At 42.0% G+C, this 16,748-nt stretch overlaps 1 protein-coding gene and 1 long non-coding RNA gene across 47 annotated transcripts in view; one reads left to right on the top strand and one right to left on the bottom strand.

The window, feature by feature from the left end:
* Window positions 1–90: 90 nt before the first annotated feature.
* Window positions 91–16,748, bottom strand: part of ENTPD5 (ectonucleoside triphosphate diphosphohydrolase 5 (inactive)) — a 34,125-nt gene continuing 17,467 nt past the window's right edge. For 19 of the 46 annotated variants that reach the window (XM_081509118.1, XM_081509097.1, XM_081509117.1 and 16 more), the window contains 13 exons: window positions 15,127–15,409; window positions 14,405–14,484; window positions 12,290–12,433; window positions 12,010–12,085; window positions 11,707–11,742; window positions 11,268–11,356; window positions 10,881–10,960; window positions 10,135–10,196; window positions 9,062–9,163; window positions 8,218–8,358; window positions 7,463–7,519; window positions 6,631–6,746; window positions 91–3,725 (listed from right to left, as the gene is read on the bottom strand). In XM_081509118.1, the coding sequence (XP_081365244.1) occupies window positions 3,639–3,725; window positions 6,631–6,746; window positions 7,463–7,519; window positions 8,218–8,358; window positions 9,062–9,163; window positions 10,135–10,196; window positions 10,881–10,960; window positions 11,268–11,356; window positions 11,707–11,742; window positions 12,010–12,085; window positions 12,290–12,433; window positions 14,405–14,484; window positions 15,127–15,343 (1,287 nt within the window). In that variant the 5' untranslated portion in view covers window positions 15,344–15,409 and the 3' untranslated portion in view covers window positions 91–3,638. The remainder of the gene's footprint in view (window positions 3,726–6,630; window positions 6,747–7,462; window positions 7,520–8,217; window positions 8,359–9,061; window positions 9,164–10,134; window positions 10,197–10,880; window positions 10,961–11,267; window positions 11,357–11,706; window positions 11,743–12,009; window positions 12,086–12,289; window positions 12,434–14,404; window positions 14,485–15,126; window positions 15,410–16,748) is intronic. The other 27 variants (XM_081509134.1, XM_081509102.1, XM_081509125.1 and 24 more) reach the window with 3 other exon arrangements.
* LOC145513277 (uncharacterized) lies at window positions 4,648–12,635 on the top strand. The gene is made up of 4 exons (XR_014059269.1): window positions 4,648–4,806; window positions 6,597–9,028; window positions 9,630–9,779; window positions 11,986–12,635. It is a non-coding gene; the product is annotated as an uncharacterized LOC145513277 (long non-coding RNA).

The raw sequence follows: 16,748 nt of genomic DNA on the forward strand, positions 1-16,748 counted from the left end.
GAACTTTTGGAGCCCAAATGAGTGATAATTTATGGCAAGGAGGGCATATCAGCCACGCCAAGGGAAAAAAAAACAAAGGAAGACTATGACTTGGTTGAAAAGAGATTTTTATTACTTAAAACAAAAATTGCTAAGGTGCCATCTCATTCATTTTCACTTGTTAACAATTTTTTTGAAAAAGAAGATTTATACAACTTTTTTAAAATGCTGGTTGTAAATTTATAGTTTTTTTTGATAAAGACAAGAATTAGAAAGTCAATTGATGCATTTTTGTTAGAACTGCTATTTTAAAATTAATAATGCTAGAATGCAAAATAAGACAAATTGCTTTAACCTTTGTTATAGGTATATTAGACTTTCTTAAAAGGAAACCAAATTTTAAAATGCTAGTTATTACTTCCTTATCACAGCACCATTTTTCATCGATGGCTCCTCTGTGGGACACCACTGTATTCTGTCATAAAACAATAAATAATTTCATTGCACAGGTTAAAAGACCTCAGAAACCAGGTCAAAAGAAAAGAATCTGATTAGCAGCAGAATTTGTTCATGTTTGATTGCAGACTGCTGGCCGACCTGGGCGGACGGCAGGTTGCTTTACTCTGCAGTTTTGAAGTGCTTACCTCACAGTACCCGAGATGCCTATCGAAGAGATTTTTGGATCCATTGGATTTGTATGCCATAAAGAACATCTTGCCCGAAGTCTGATTTGAAGATGAAAGAAGATAACAGTCTGCTTTTGACCCAAAGTAAGCTTTTCTTGGGAAATATTTTTGAAGGAGTGGGAAATGTGTTACCACAGGGGAGCTTTTCAGGTAAATGCAGAAAATTTATAAGATCCTAGAGTAAAAACATGAATGTTGCAAATCTCCCTGGAATCTCAGGGAAAATGTGCCCAGAATGAAAGATGGCAGCTCTGGGAAAAGCTGCGTGACTACTGGCAAAGTCCAGAAAGTTCACTGTAGGGAAAAAAGGTCATCTTTCATAAGAAAATGGAAAGGTAAAAAGAACATGGACTCTACAAAAGTACACAAACAAAATCAGGCAAGACATGAATTTTAAGGCACACCCTGCAAGGACCTCCATAACCCACAGAGGATGTTTTGATGAAAACATACACACAACATCCACTATGTGCCAGGCCTTGTCCTAAGTATTTGAAATATGTCACGTATTTACAGAAAGGAAACCTAATCACCAATATTAGACCCTTCAGGACCTCTTAGTAAGAGGCCTGAAAAGTATACTAGCGGCAGAAAGAATACTATAGACAAACTTTTTTGTAAGAAATAAAAATTCTTATTCCAAATTGCTCCTATAATGGATAAACTGGTTAATTCTCCAGATGTTCTAATCAAGATTATCAGAAAATATGTAGCTACATTTCTGGAGTTATAATGCCTCTACCCAAGAGTTCTGAAAGTATTTGGGATGACTAAAGGAGTCAGCTGAACAACGTGTGGCCTTTATAAAGAAAGTTTCAGAGCTAAACTGTGGTGATAAAAGACCAGGAAATCTTACTCCTCTGAACCCATCAAGCTGGAGGAGTCTTGAGTGAACACAGCTTATCTCTTGGGAAAACTTGGTTTCTAATGGGAAATGGTCTCCCCCAGTGAAGTTTATGGGATTTCAATTCTTGAACCAGGAACTGAACCCAGGCCCTCGGCAGTGAGAGCATGGAGTCCTAACCACTGGACCACCAGGGGATTCCCTGCCCCTAATCTTGAAGAACATTTAGTGCATGAAGACTGGTTCTAATGGCCTTCTCTTTGGACAAAGATGGGAAGGTCCAGAGGTCAAGTGGTATGTTAAAGAGAATGTAAGGGATTTAGGAGGTGTTTTCTTCAAAACACCAAAAGACTGTAGAAGAAGAGATTAGAGCAGAAGTAAGACAACGGAGGAGGGATTTTTTTTTTTTAACAGTGCAGTCCCAAAGTGGAATGGGTTGTCTGGAAACAGGCCTAAACAGAAACTGAGTGACAACGAGTTAAAAGCGTTAAGGGACTGCAATGGGTAGAAGAGTGGATTACATTTTTCAGCTGTTTCCAACTCTAAAGATTCTATTATTTCATTCTGTTCTAGCATTTTTGGAGGAAGAGAATAGGTATAAAGGTGACCTCAGTATAATTAAACATTAGTGTGAAGAATGAAAAAATGCCACATAGAATTGAAAAAACAAATTTGGGGGGATAAGTATATAGAAATGTGCCTAGTTATTTGCACATATCAGATATTAAATATTTCTTGACTCAATGGAATACCTTTAAAAATAAGGTTCCCCAGGAACTGGTGTGGGGGCTGAGTATATTTATGTGAAAAAGTTGAGTCTACTGTGGAAGCTACAAGTGTGTGAAGATATAGTTGTGCTGGAAGGAAGCTGGAGGTAAAGAGCCAGACTACAGGAAGATCTTCCAAGTCCAAGAACAATCAAGTGGGTAGACAAGCAAATGATAGTCATGTGGGAAAGAACAAGATAATGGACTTTAGGGGAAATAATTCACAAAATCGAATGGTGAATATTCAAAGTCAGCATCCACTATATGGATGTGGGCCAAGATGGCCAACCAAGTCAAATGTTAGGTATCACCAAGAAGGGTATCAGAAACCCTGGGACTAGACAACTATGTAGAGGATGCTAGCTAAAATGAACAGGGGGCAGGGCAGAAAGAGACACTGCTATAAAGAGAATAAAAGGGCAAGCTGAAAGGGGCTATTACCAAAATCTAGATCCTTGGAAAGTACACCCACAGGCCTCTTACCAGAAGCCAGGGTATAGCTGTATTAGAAATACAAAGAAAACAAGTTTAGGATGACAATATAAACACGAGCCTAGGAGGAGGTGTTTGCACTGAAAACACGCACATACTCCTTATATAAGATTGGATATGTTCACTAATCTGAGGGTTGACTGATAAAAAGTTGATTAAAAGAAGGTGGTCTATACAAGGCAGCCACACCCTCCCAAAACATGTCCCCTTAACTGGATGTCCCCCTTCTGGCCAGTGAGGAGTTGCTCTCCATCCTGCTGAGATTTAGAATGGCTGCTCTCAGCTGGCTGGGTTGGCGCTAACACAAAGTAGGATCGTGCAACTTCAGATACGGTGTTTTTCTCTTTGAATTACACATGGAAAGCAAAACTTTTTTAAGGGCAGGTGAGTGGAGGTAAAGGGACAGGGCAAAGTGTAGGAAAAATACTGATGTCAATAGGTCATGGGACTGTCATCAGTTTAACATCTAAGGATAATTAAAATGTTCAAAGGGATGAGGCACTAAAAGGGCTGAAATGAGATTTTTCTTTGGTTGCCATGGTTCCATCCCTGGGTTCCCCAAGGTTAAGTTCCAAAGCTGTTACTTTTGGCTCTGATACACAAGGAACCTCAAAGATTTCAATTCTGGTACCAGCTGTGCACAAGGAGTGGTTAGGAAACAGTTCACATTTGATGTGTAAAATTAAACCCAAATCTCTAGACCCAAGGACAAGACCTGTCTACAAAAGCCCCTTCCTCTTGGTGAAACCAGCTGCTGGGCTTCAGTCCAGGTGGCCCCCAGACTAGCTCAGAACACAACAGAATCCTCTCCTCTCTAGTTTTCCCTTTAAAAATGTTGGCAAATGCAGGCCTCAGAGGAATGGCATGGCCTCAGTGGGAGATGCCCAGAGACTGCAGCAGGTGAAAGGTGGCCCCCAAGGCCCAGCCAGTCTCTATGTTGTTCACTTTTTTCGTGAGCTGTTGGGAAGGAGAAAAAAAGTCTTCACATTTTTATTCCATTTTCAACTCTAGCAAGCACAACAAGCAGAGAATATCTTCCCAGATCTTCTACATGGCCAAACCAAGGCAGCAGTGGGAGGAGCCAGTCTCTAGAGGCTTCTCCCAACCTCCCTACAAGTTCCTCTTCCACCACTGCCTAGTGCCCCTACGCCTACCCATCTGATCCCTGAATGTTCTGGCCCAGGAAGTGGTCTCAACTCAGGACTTCTGTAAAGGACCTTTTAGATAGGCTTCTGAACTCTCCCTAGTCCTGAAACTAAATATATAACAGGAGTTAGCAGTAGATTTAGGGGTAGGAAAGAACATTTAGTATGTTCTTAGTGCTTGAGAAGCTTAGTGCTTCTCAATTCATACTTTGTAATTAACCTCCTCTTCTTAAGCACTCGTTAATAACCAACCAAGAGATTTTAGGCGTTCTAGGCCAGATTGTGCTTCAGCTGGTTCAGTGACTTTGGGCAAAAGTTAATTTTCTCAACTACATAACAGGATTAGATTAGCATTTATCAAATTGTTTCTTCAGAATCCTAGGGGTTCCTTAGAAGTGCTTCAAAGGAGAAAGGAGGCAAATGGTGGTGTTCCAGGCCCCCTACCTCTGCTTTGACCAGATAACTCCATTTTTATCAGTTTTACTGGAAATTCTGCATAAACTATTATAAAGATGCTATGCCCAGGTTTACAAATCAGTGGACTGGTTTTAATCTTCTAACTTCTTATGACACAATACTTCTGTGTTAATAAAATTAAGTCAACAGTCAATGTGCCAAAAGCTGAGAAGAATGGCATGTGAATCATTATCTTGAGATTTAGTCTGTGATACCCAGGTCACACTAGGAGTGCCCCCTAGCCCCAACACCCTGAAATGTCCTTCCTCTGTCCTCAGCACCTCGATGCCAAAGTGAAGCGATCTCTGGAATAGGGGACTGCCCACCCCTGATGCAAATTCTGCTGCCACTGAAATGAAGACTAAAAGGATGCCAGAAATGGAAATGGCAGAAAACTGTCCTTAAATGATTTGGTTACTGTTGATGCTTAAGTACAGGTAGTAGTTAACTTAGTATTGAGGGCTTAGGATGACCCCAAGCCTCCCACTGGTGTGAAATGCCTACACTAACAATATTAATAACTTAATATGTGCCAGGCACTGTACTTTATCTCAATTTTCATAATAGCCCTAAGAAATGGGTACTTGAGGACCCCTGTGTTTTGAATGAAGAACTTAAAAGAGGGGGGAAGTAAGTCATCTAAGGCTACAGAGCTAGTAAGCTTGCAGAATCAGAGCTTGAACCCAGATCTGATGGAGAACAGAGCCCATGCTTTTAACACCTCACTTTACTGACTATGGGCAAGTAACTCCTTAAATGCCAATATTCTTGGCAGGGCTTCCCTCGTGGCTCAGATGGTAAAGCATCTGCCTGCAGTGCAGGAGACCCGGGTTCGTTTCCTGAGTTGGGAAGATCCCCTGAAGAAGGAAATGGCAACCCACTCCAGTACTCTTGCCTGGAAATTTCCATGGACTGAGGAGCCTGGAAGGCTACAGTCCATGGGGTCGCAAAGAATCGGACACGATTGAGCGATTTCACTTTCACTTTCATAACAACACATTAAATCCAAATACCTTTGTACAAATGAATTTATGAAATCTGTATAACACAGGAAATGAGGCACTATAAACTGATCTGGAAATGAAGAAACAGGAAGGGGAAGTGACACAAGAGAAGGGAACTGCACAAAGTACAATCGACGTCCTTGACCTTAAAATTCAAAGTTGCCTTGTGGCATAGTTGTATGTTTGTTACGTCTCCTCTAGTGGTCTGTATACTATTAATATTTGAGGACAAAGATTACATCTTAATCATCTTTGTAACTAAAATGTTCAATTACTCAATTACGGTATAGAATATAAAAAATACAGGATGGATGAAACTTATAAGATGTGTTTAGAATAGATAAACAAGCTACTACAGATGAAGTAAGGAAGACAAAGAGGGACCCAAAACTCAAGAGGCACTAAATACATGAGGCACACACAAAATACATATGACATACTACTCAAGGCACTCAATACTCATGAGGTCTTAGTAAGCCACTCACTAGTGATACCCTTTGGCAGAGGTCCCTCATGTCCTCTGCCAATCAAAATCATCAAATGGGCTAATGAGCGAGCTGATGCTACTGGCCGGTGTACTTGCCCTGCGCCCCTTCAAAAAGAGCAGCTTTGCCACAGGCACCCTGTCCTTGTGCTCCCTTGACCAAACGTTACCTGCAGTACTTGAAACCACACTGTCAGCAGCAAAGACAGGCAGGACATGTGAACCCAGAATTCAGGAAGTACAGCACTGCTTGCACCCCATCCTGTGTGTTCCCCTTGCTTCTCACTCTGACTTTTGAAATTAATTTAATAAACCATGTGACTTGAGCATCTTAACTTGGGCTGCAAGCCACTCTGCTCTGTGACCTCTGGGATAGCTTGCCTGGTAATATAGAGTGAACCCTTGAACAACAGGGTGTTATAGGTGCCAACCCCTGTATAGTTGAAAACCTGCATATAACTGTACGGTCGGCCCTCCGTATCTGTGGATTCAACGAACCACAGATTGTGTAGTACTGTAATACTTACTATTGAAAAGAATCCATGTTATTCAGCCTGTATTATTCAAGGGTCAACTGTACTTAGAAGCTGCTACTGCATCAAGCTAATTTCCCATATTCATGGTGCCTTGCACACTGCCTTGTCCATAGCCTGAATAAAATTATCTCAAAATTCCACCCGCAGCCACTCTGATTACTAAACAAGTGTTTAACTCTTTCTCCCCAACTGCGAAATGAGAGGACTGTTACGTGACACTGGTGTCCTCTCTCTTACCTGTAAGACGGTGCTGCTTGCAAAGCCAAAGCCATCCTTCAACAAGGCTGTGATGTAACTGAGATCCATGCACAGGAAAGGACTGCCTGAGGTGAAGTTTTCCAGGTTATCACACACTGGCGGTGAGAGAAAAGAGTGCAATGCAAGTCTGCAGCCATCTGAGAGGTGTGATTTTCTCTAAATATGGACTGAGAGTAAGCACAGCAGAATCCTCATTCTTCCTCTCCCAGATGCTTGGGAGTCTCAGCGTCTAGAACTGTGCACTGACAGCCTCTGTAGGACTCCAGCTCATCAAGAACCTGCACATTTCTGACGTGACACCTCATCTACTCAAAGATGTATGGGTCCTACCTAGTTCATTTGCTATGACATGCATTTCTATGACCTAATGTTGGGGCTTAATTCAACTAAATCCCTTATACAGTGTTAATGCTGAGTCCCAGAAGACATGGAAATACCAGTCCTATTTCACGGCCTCTGGGTGAGATCAGTTATTTGCATTTATGATTGACTCCTTCAAGGAAGCCTCTGCAACTATATCTCGTATATTCTGGTGGTTAGAGTTTCATTACTACTGATAACACTATTTCAACTTCTTTTAAAAAAGGAAGAAAGAAATGTAGTAAGAAGAAAAGGTTTTCACCATTTGTCCAAACTCTTATATTCTCATTTTTTCTTTGCCACTTACTGCTTTTAACTCCTGACAAAGATAGGAAACCAGCCTGCTGAGCGGCTTTCTGCTGGCTGAGGTGCATCAGGTGACCTTAAGGTCACTGGGGTTGGCAGGCACAGCCTCATGGGCTTGCCTTCAGTGGTTTCCACTGACACTCACCTTCCCTTGCTTTTCTCTCAAAATCTTCAACTTTTAAAACACCCCCCTTTTCATAATCTGAAATGAAACAAAACAAGCAGATGATGTCAAAAGACCTTCCAGGAAACATAAGAAAATTTATCCTAGTGATATTTATAATAATGAAAGAGTAAAAAAATTTCCAATATTAAAAATGAGATAAACAAACATGACATATCCCTACAATATAATCTATGCGGTTTATTTATAATCTGTTATGTATGCTTAACTACAGCTAAAAAAACTGGCCCATTAAAAAGGGGCCATTAAATACAGTAGAAAATAAAAAATTAATTCATATCTTAGACCATGACTGATCACATATATACATTCTCACAGCTAAACAAAATGTGTTACTATTATGATAAGAAAAACAGTTATAAAGAGGAAAAAGGAAACATTTGGGGGTGATTAATATGCTCATTATCTTGAATTTGGTGATGGTTTTGTGGGTGTTTACATGTGTCAAAACTTACCAAATCATATACTTGAAATATGTGCATTTTATTTTATGTCAATTATACCTCCATAAAGATGTAAAAAAAAAGACTTCATGTATACTTGCTTAGGCCACTTTCTAGCCCCAAAAGATTCTAAACCATCCTCTCCCATTTGAGTGACTTGGGAGAAAAGCAGGGTGACCAGGTCAGCAAAGCACTGCAAATACTCCCTTGTCCCTTCCCTTCCCCACAGCCCTGCCCAGCTCCCCCCTGCACTGACACCGGTCGTGAACTTACCAATCATGTCTGTGTCCACGGCTCGGTCATAGTAGTAAGAGAAAGCGTAGAAGGAGCCTCTCTGGACCTCATCTGGTTGATGAAGTTTTCCATGCACCACCCTCAGCACTTCCGCATAGCAGGGCTCAAAGCCCACCTCTCCTGTTGGGGCAAAGGTACACAGGGGCAAGGTGAGAAAGTGAGAAAGCTGCTGAGGGAGGAACAGTAGGAGGACGAAGGCGAGCTGAGGCTCAGGACGAAGCGCTTACAGACAAAGATGACAAACTTCTGCAGCTTCATCCCTCTGGAGAACTGGTAACCTGCTTCTCCACCAAGGCTCCCTCCCTAACCTGCGTTTACCAAAGAAGCCACCGCCCACCTCGAGCTGCCACCCAGCACTGCATTTCAAGGTAGTTATGATAAGTATGCAGAGGCTCACCTGCTTCCTTCACTGGAAAAATTAAGTTGCTCCCTTGAGTTGAACGTCTATGCCTTTTGTAATACCTAAGATCAATTACTGTTTTATCGTCTCAATTCTCTAACTGAAATAGCTAAACATTAATTGAATCTGAGACAGTTTCACCCTGCTAAGGGCCAAGACCCTTAATACATTAGATGCCGGCTAAGAAGAGGTTTCTAATGGACCCACAACACTTGGGCAGGGAAAGAGCTGCACAGAGAGTGACAGCTGCCATGTTCACTGTCATGATACACTACTCGTGGAGGCATACCAACATCTCCTTGGAATTAGTTCTTGCAAAAGACAAGCTTCTCTTCTCTCGAGCGCCGGAAGAAGTTTCCCATGGGACTTTTCCAGACTTCTACTATAAAGGTAATTTCAACCAGCAGAAAAAATACCACTTGCCTTCTTGATTGCCACCATACTGGTATTTCACGCCCCCAAAGATCCACTCTGCTTCCAACCATCTTGGCAGACAGGCACTTCGGAAAGTGTGTCCATCAATTCCTGGAAGAAACCAGACCACAAAGTAAGAGGCAAGGGTGTGAGAGAGAGAGAGAAAGAAAGGCAAACAAGAAGCCAGCAAGGTTAAAAGGTATTATCAAGGTGGCTGGGCCTTAAAATCATATGGAATTAGTTCCATGACTGCATCCTATGATATGAATTCTTCCTCGGGGTTCACAGATGGGCTTGGCAAACCCCCTGAAACTCCAGGCACATTTTCATGCATATGTCTATTTGGCAGAGGGGTCGTTGGCTTTCATCATATATTAAATCTAAAACCGATAATGGAATAAAGTTCCCTCATTTCTAAAAAAAGGGAAAAAATACTAGTCTACTCTTCTCATTGGTTGTTGTAAGACTTAATACACCTGAAAATGTAAACTCTGAACTGTTAAATCATCATCACAGTAATAGCTTACTGTGAACCACATGCCATACAAATTGAATTAAATGCAAAATCTCTTTTAAGGTGAAGAAAAGGGGCACAAGAAGGTTAGCTAACTGGCCCCAAATCACAAGACTGGAACTGAACCTGGTTCTGCCTGACCCCAAAAGCTGAACTTTAGACCCCTTTTCCGCCTATGAAGAGAGGAATGGAGCTGTTCGGTTATTCTATCTGGTAAGTGGACTGCTGCCTGCACCTCCCACATAAAACTTAAGGGCCTGAGCAAGCTCCTGCCAAATTTACTCCTTGAGTCTTAATTTCTGCAGATGCTTCAGCCCCCTGGCCACAGACCCCCTATACCAACAGATTTCATGCTGGAAATGGCTAATCATATCTATAATCTATAAAAATATTTGAACTCATAAAGTAGAAAAGGAATTTGCCATTATTATGTCCATTATACAACATATGCCTCCTACTTCAGCATAACCCCTTCTGCCACAGAATCACTGCCAAGGTAGGGAAAAGGCAAGCTGAGTACTGGTGTCACTCTCACCACACCCCGACCAGCACAGGCACCCAGACGAACCTTCAGTCTCCAGGGCTCCCAGGGTTGCTAGTCTTGCAGCTTTCAATCCGAATCCCAAGTAACTGTAAAAATACAGGATTGACTAATTTCATGCTGGTCCTGAATTCTCCAGTTTAAAGCTCTTTCTTCCAAAAGTAATATGGTTTCTCCATCTCCGTTTGGAGGGAGGAAAACCTTGTTCTCCGTGACCTATTCATCTCATGTGGACAACAAGCAGTAATTCCTGCATAGTTCAGATCAAGACTGTGCAGTAAGAACTTTCCCTGATTTAAAGGCCAGAGATGGTGACACTTCCTAAAGTCCCACCCTGGGAACCATCCACAGAAAAGCTCTCATTATCTTAGCTTCTAGCCTAACTGTGATCAAATTCTAGGCTGGATTTTGAGCATCTGAGGTCAGTTTAAATGAAGCTGACACAGAGCTTTGGGTAAACCTTCTCTGAGTGTTCTGTCTCTGGAGAAAACTTGACATATTACTTTCACTTTTATATTACTTATCTTTTACATTATTTTAAAAAATTTTATATTACTTTTTATTTTATTACTATTAAATGTTTTTAGGCCAAGAATAGAGAATCTTGGGTCCCCTGGGCTTTGGTAAGTGGCTTGGGTTTCAGTTAACAGGCCTTCAGGGATTGGCAAAGATTTTGTAAGGCTGGTCAGGTACAACGAGATGTGAAAATGCTTTGAAAAGTTAGGAGAATCATACAGTGCAAAATATTATTGCTCCATGTCCCCCTCCCTCACCTGTGTGTATAGAGCTTGTAAGTGCTGTTAAACATCTCAAAGGAAGTGAGGTAGCCCCTAGGGGTTTGTTCCAGGGTTTTCTGCAAAACAGAAAAAGCAAAAAGACTATTCAGGATCCACAGTCATCTGAAGATGTTATCCTCAGCGTTCCCTCCCTCTCCTTCCCTGCAAAATCAGAGATGAAGGAGACAGATTACACTGCTCATCTCACAAGGCTTGAGGAATCAAAGGGATTCTGAACAGTGAGAGCAAGTTCAGTCAGTCATTAATTGACACTACTTGGCCTGCTCATGGAGGAGCTGCTGTCTGAAATGGGGCCCTTTCTTAGCCCCATGATATGCCTGCCAAGTGGGTTGGTAAGCAGACCTTCATATGTATCTGACTCACCTCGAACTGAGGCAGGAACGTGATTTGGGTGGAGGCCCCTCCCAGGTCCAGGGTCCCCACAGTCTCCTGGTTGTGGCCGTGCAGCTGACCTGTGAATGACAGTCAGCTCTGAACATCTTGTGCTTCCTGGACAGCCCAACACTCCTCTGTCTGCAGTTTCTCTCCTGCTCCTGGCATATACTGGAGGCATTCTGTAAACACTCCACTGCTTTCCAGCACCTAAGGCTGCAGGCAAAGGCTAACCAGGAAGGACTCTTGCTGCAGCTGAGGTCCTGAAGGCAGGTAATAAACATTAACTTCCTGTCTTTCCTTCCCATCCTCCTTTTTTTTTTTTAAAACAAAATAAAGAACAATATAAAGAAAAAAGGTATTGATATTTTGCTCCCTGACCATGTGTGAAACCCAGTTAAGTTCTTAGATAAATGTGAGAATATGTTACCTGTCAGAAAATTCACAGTAACCCAAGCTAATATGCCTAAAAAAGGAGAGAAAGACAAAGATTACATCCAGAGCATTTTTTCTCCTCTTCCCAGGCCCCACATTTGTTCTTTTTATCTCTAAATTTCATGTCTAAAGCACACGTTTCCTGCTCCATCTTTCCATTTCCTGCTATCCCCTTCCTCCTTGCTTATTTGTTCCTTTTTCTTCAGCACCCCTACCCTTGTCTCCCCAGTGCCTTCAATCAGATATTTATTAACCCTGGCCCTCTCCTCCACAGGACATACAACACCACCTCGCCCACCTTCATAAGATCCATCCATGATGCTAACACTGTCATCTGGTACCAGGAAAGGTGATTTCTTGAAGATCTCTTCTACCTAGCAAAAAAAGGAAAGAAATCTGGATTCCCTAAGGCAATAGAACAGATTTCGAACATATCCTATAATACTTAGAAAACCACACTCGTCATTTTCCCCAGATAAAATTTTAACAGAACTCATTCCTTTTCCCTAATAAACTAGGTAAGCCATCATTGGTTTCTTGTAAAAACAAGCAAACAAACAAACAAAACAACAATGTACCTCAAAGAGCAGTGCCTCAGCTTTCTCTTCTGGAAGTAAGCGTAGCCCCGCCGTTGCCTTCAGGACCACTGGCGTTCTCTTCCAGTGACTTGGAGGGATTGAGTGTTTGGCCACCTCTAAGAGTTCTTGAACAGTCTCAGCACCCTTCAAAAGAGATGATTCACGTATCTGGTGAACAGTGCGTTTAGTGGAGCATGTCTGCTCCCTTGGCATGCTCTGGAGCACGGAGCGAGGCCTTTTCCGCTCTGAAGAGCAGAGACCCCGAGAAGTGGGCTTCTTTGAAGGAGGAGAAGCCATTTCATTTTGATGAAGTCCTAATAAAAATGATTCTTTTATAGTGTGGGCATTTTAATTGTTCTTTTATGTCTCATATAAAAATTAGCTACACAGGGGCAGGGGAGCGGGCTGTTTCCTGGTGGCCAAGTGGTTAGGATTTGGCACTCTCACTGCCGTGGCCCAATTTCAATCCCCAGTCAGGGAACTGAGATCCTGCAAACAGCACAGCACAGCCAAAAAAGAAAGAGAAAAAAAATAGTATCTGATATTAAAGAATTTCATATTCATTCATTAATAAAAACATTTTTAAAAAATAGCGTCAGGCCAGAAAGTTGGTATAGTGAATGAAACAAGGCTTGGAGTTAGATGGCTTGCTTGCTAGCCCTGTGGCCTAACATAGGTCACTTGGCCCTCCTGGGCTTGGTGTCCTCAATGTGAGATGGCGATACCATCAGATAAAACTGCCGTGTGCATTAGATGAGGCAGACTGGACTTTCCTGCTGGTCCAATGGTTAAGAATCCTCCTGCCAATGCAGGGGACATGGGTTTGATCTCTGGTCCGGGAAGACCCCACCTGCTATGGGGCAAAGCCCATGCACCATAACTACCGAAGCCCACATGCTCTAGAGCCCGTGCTCTGCAACAAGAGAAGCCACTGCAATGAGAGGTCTGCATTTAGAGTGTAGTCCCCTGCTCGCTGCAACTAGAGAAGACTCACGTGCCACCACAAAGACCTAGCACAGCCAAAAATAATTAAATAAGTCATAGTTAGAACATTTTCATTAAAAAAAAGAAAAAAGAGGCAGACTGTGCAGAGCTGCCACACAAATGCTAGCTGCAGCTGTCATTATGCTACACCTTTTACGAGTTCTGGCAGGACAGGACACATCAGGTTCATTTTTGCATTACCAGCACCTACATGCATGGTACACGGCACATGTTCAAATTACGGTAAGTTAGGATCCATTATTTTAAATCCATTGTTTTTCTGAGTAAGCATCTGTTCTGACAACACACTGCCTCTTAAACATTATAACCACAACACAATTTTACTCTCCAAATGTCGAATCAGTTTCTAACAATGCAATTGTTTTCAACAGCTCCTAATTTTCTATAGCACATGTGCCATTTCATAATGACGAGCTGAGAAAATAAACATCCTCTTGGTTCTTCAAGTTCAAGCCATTTTTAACATCAGGTTTTCCTCTGGTTAATGATTACACTTGTGGCACTGAACAATATCTTTAATATATGCTACCAAAGTTCAACATTCTGCCTTATTCTATTTTATATTAGTGTGGCCCCTGACACACGGGGTGTTGTATGCTCTGAGCGCTCACATGTGAAATGCAGCTATGACAGAACTCTATATTCATCTTCTATTACTTAAGATTTTTTGTCATTGGCTTTGCCCAGTTTCTAGACTATAACCATGGTTCTGTGCTGTATGAGGGCATCTGAAATGGAGTGCACCTCAGTCGCCATGTGTATACCTTTTACTTTATAAGAACTTCACAACCATTTTCTGCATCTACATTAATTAACACAGTTGATGGCTTCAAATCAAAATCTTAAACAGTCAGTACAAATAGCACAATCTCCTGAAAGATGGTGTTCTCCCAGCATGGTGACAAGCTATTTTCACACCTCCTTCCCCCTAAGCCCTGGTGAGCCCAGGGTATACAATTACTGTTATCCAGGAGATTAGTTGAGGACAGAAAACTGATCTCACACATGACCTCAATATCAGCAGTGAACAGCATAAGATATTTAACAGCAGTGGTGTGGTCAAGTTATCAAGGCATTTGAGAATCTAAACATTTAATGTAAAAAACTCACCTGCTTAGGTTGATCTACAAAAGCAGAAAGTCCTGGCTTCACAGATTCAAAAATTTCCCCTTCCAGAACTGGAAGCTCTCCTATGTTGTCCATGAGCAAAACAGAAGAGAGATGGCCGATTATCAAAAGTCAGACTCTTCCTGATCCTGAGCTCTGTATCATATTAACCTGCTATTTCCCCCAGAGATTCCAAGTCATCATACCTGCAAGGAATGGCTTGAGGGAGTATTGGGTAGGGGGAGAGAGGATCAAAAGTAATCACCGAGGGTCCCTCTGCCATTTCTCTGGTGGGCACCTCGCTTCTACTCCTTTCCCTAGACTCTGTGTCTAACTTGAGAAGACTGAATATTCAGAAAATGTTAATCTTCAGGGTCCCCTCCTTCCCTTTTCCAAGGATGGTAGTGGTCTTTTTCTCAAGACCACTCTCAATATTCTGAACCCTGGAGTATTAATTCACCTTTGGAGAAAAGTAAAGACAAATTATAACTACACTTCTTAGACACATGGGTTCAGACCACAGGGAGTCCTGATCGCTTTTAATTTTACACCAAATTAAACCATATGTGTTCAGTTATAGTCCAAAGTTTTCTCTGAAGAAAGACATTCAGTGACTGTAAGATTCTGTAACTGACATCACACACTCTCAGCACACCTGTTTCCAGGAGGAGGAGATGCTAAAGTGTGGATTTAAAGATGCTGGTGAGGGTACCAGTTGCACTTACCTGGTATTTTCTGCACAAAGGTGTAAACATGAATTCGCGTTCCAGTGCTCCCTGCATCAAACATAATTCCATACAAGGTGCTGGTGCTGACATTGACAGGGCACATGGAAGACAGGAAGATCCCCTCAAACCAAGTCTGCTGCTCTCTGTAGAAGACAGTGTTGCAAACACAGGATGCTACCAGCATGAAAAAGGCTGCTCCCTGGGAAATGGCCATTCTCTTCCAAGATGTAGCGAGTCTTCTGTTACAGAAGCAGTGCTGCTAACACACCTGCAGTGGCTTCTAGGACAAAGACATGCAAGGTTAGACCAACTGGCCTCTTTGTTTACACTTGTAAAAGATGAAATACTCATTACAGAAATCCCACCCCTTTCCCCAAGCTGGTCCTTCTGTTCCTAACCACCTGCATAACAAGCTAGACTAGGGTGACAGACGCTCTGAGCACCTTTTCTGAAGAGTATCTGGTTGCAAGAAGAAATTGGGATTTAAAATATATTTCCCCATGCTCTTTTGTTTTTTCCCTCTATTTTTTGGCCACAAAAAATCTTAGTTCCTTGACCAGGGATCAAACCTGCATCCCCTGCCCTGCTTTTAATAGTAGGGTAGATCACACATACTCAAAGGCTCTCTCTGTCACCCTGCTCCTAATGTTGCATCTTATTTTTTTCTTTCCATTTTGACAATTTTGTCTTTCGCTCATGAACCATGTGCCTTGCAGGATCTTAGGTCCCCAACCAGGTGCCCCCCGCAGTGGAAGTGCAGAGTCTTAACCAGTGGACAGCCGAAGAATTCCCTCTTTCTTCTTTTTGATTGATAAATAGAAGCTTCAATTTCTGAATTAAAGTTAGAAAGTTACAAAAAAGTTACAAAGTCCCTGGCACTGATGTGTTCACAGCTTTTAAAAATCAGGCCACCTGTGACCAATATTGCCAGTGGCTTGCACATTCAACCACATTTTAAGGAAATAAATCAACTTAATTCAGAAACACTTAAATAGACCATTATGGTTTTTAAAATATGCTTCACAGGTTTCAGGCCATGTTATCTCCATAAGCACTTAACAGCAGAAGGGCAAATAAAGACAGAAAGGCTCAATGATCTGCTGAGTCATAAAGCGGTACATTATGGCAAGTTACTGCTTGTATTTCTTAATGTGCTTATAACAAAGACAAAAAACTTATAAGTGCTCAGCGTTATTTACTTTGGATTTTAGATACAAATGATGCAGAAAAACTAGAGTAAGGTTACATGGAAAAATGTCTCCTGCATAGGGTGCATTTTCTCCTGGTATTACTGAGGAAGGTCACATCTATATCCTCCAACATTTCAAGCTTCCTTAGTTGCCTCTTGTGATGGACAGAGAGGCCTGGCGTGCTGCAATTCATGGGGTCGCAAAGAGTCGGACACGACTGAGCGACTGAACTGAACTAGTTGCCTCTTATGTACTTTGCTCAAAACAGTTCTGGGTCTTCTGATTCACCTTTCACCTCTGAACTTCTCCTTATGTAAGTCATGGTTACTAGTTAAACAAGATCTAACTCCAAAGTCCTCCTTCCCCAGTCCTCTAATCGCAGTAGAATACTCAGTATGCTTGGAGTACAGATGAGGACCATTAATCATT

This window comes from Giraffa tippelskirchi, chromosome 7, assembly GCF_054371585.1.
Source record: "Giraffa tippelskirchi isolate mGirTip1 chromosome 7, T2T-mGirTip1v1.2.pri, whole genome shotgun sequence".
In the NCBI taxonomy this organism is placed as follows: domain Eukaryota; kingdom Metazoa; phylum Chordata; class Mammalia; order Artiodactyla; family Giraffidae; genus Giraffa; species Giraffa tippelskirchi.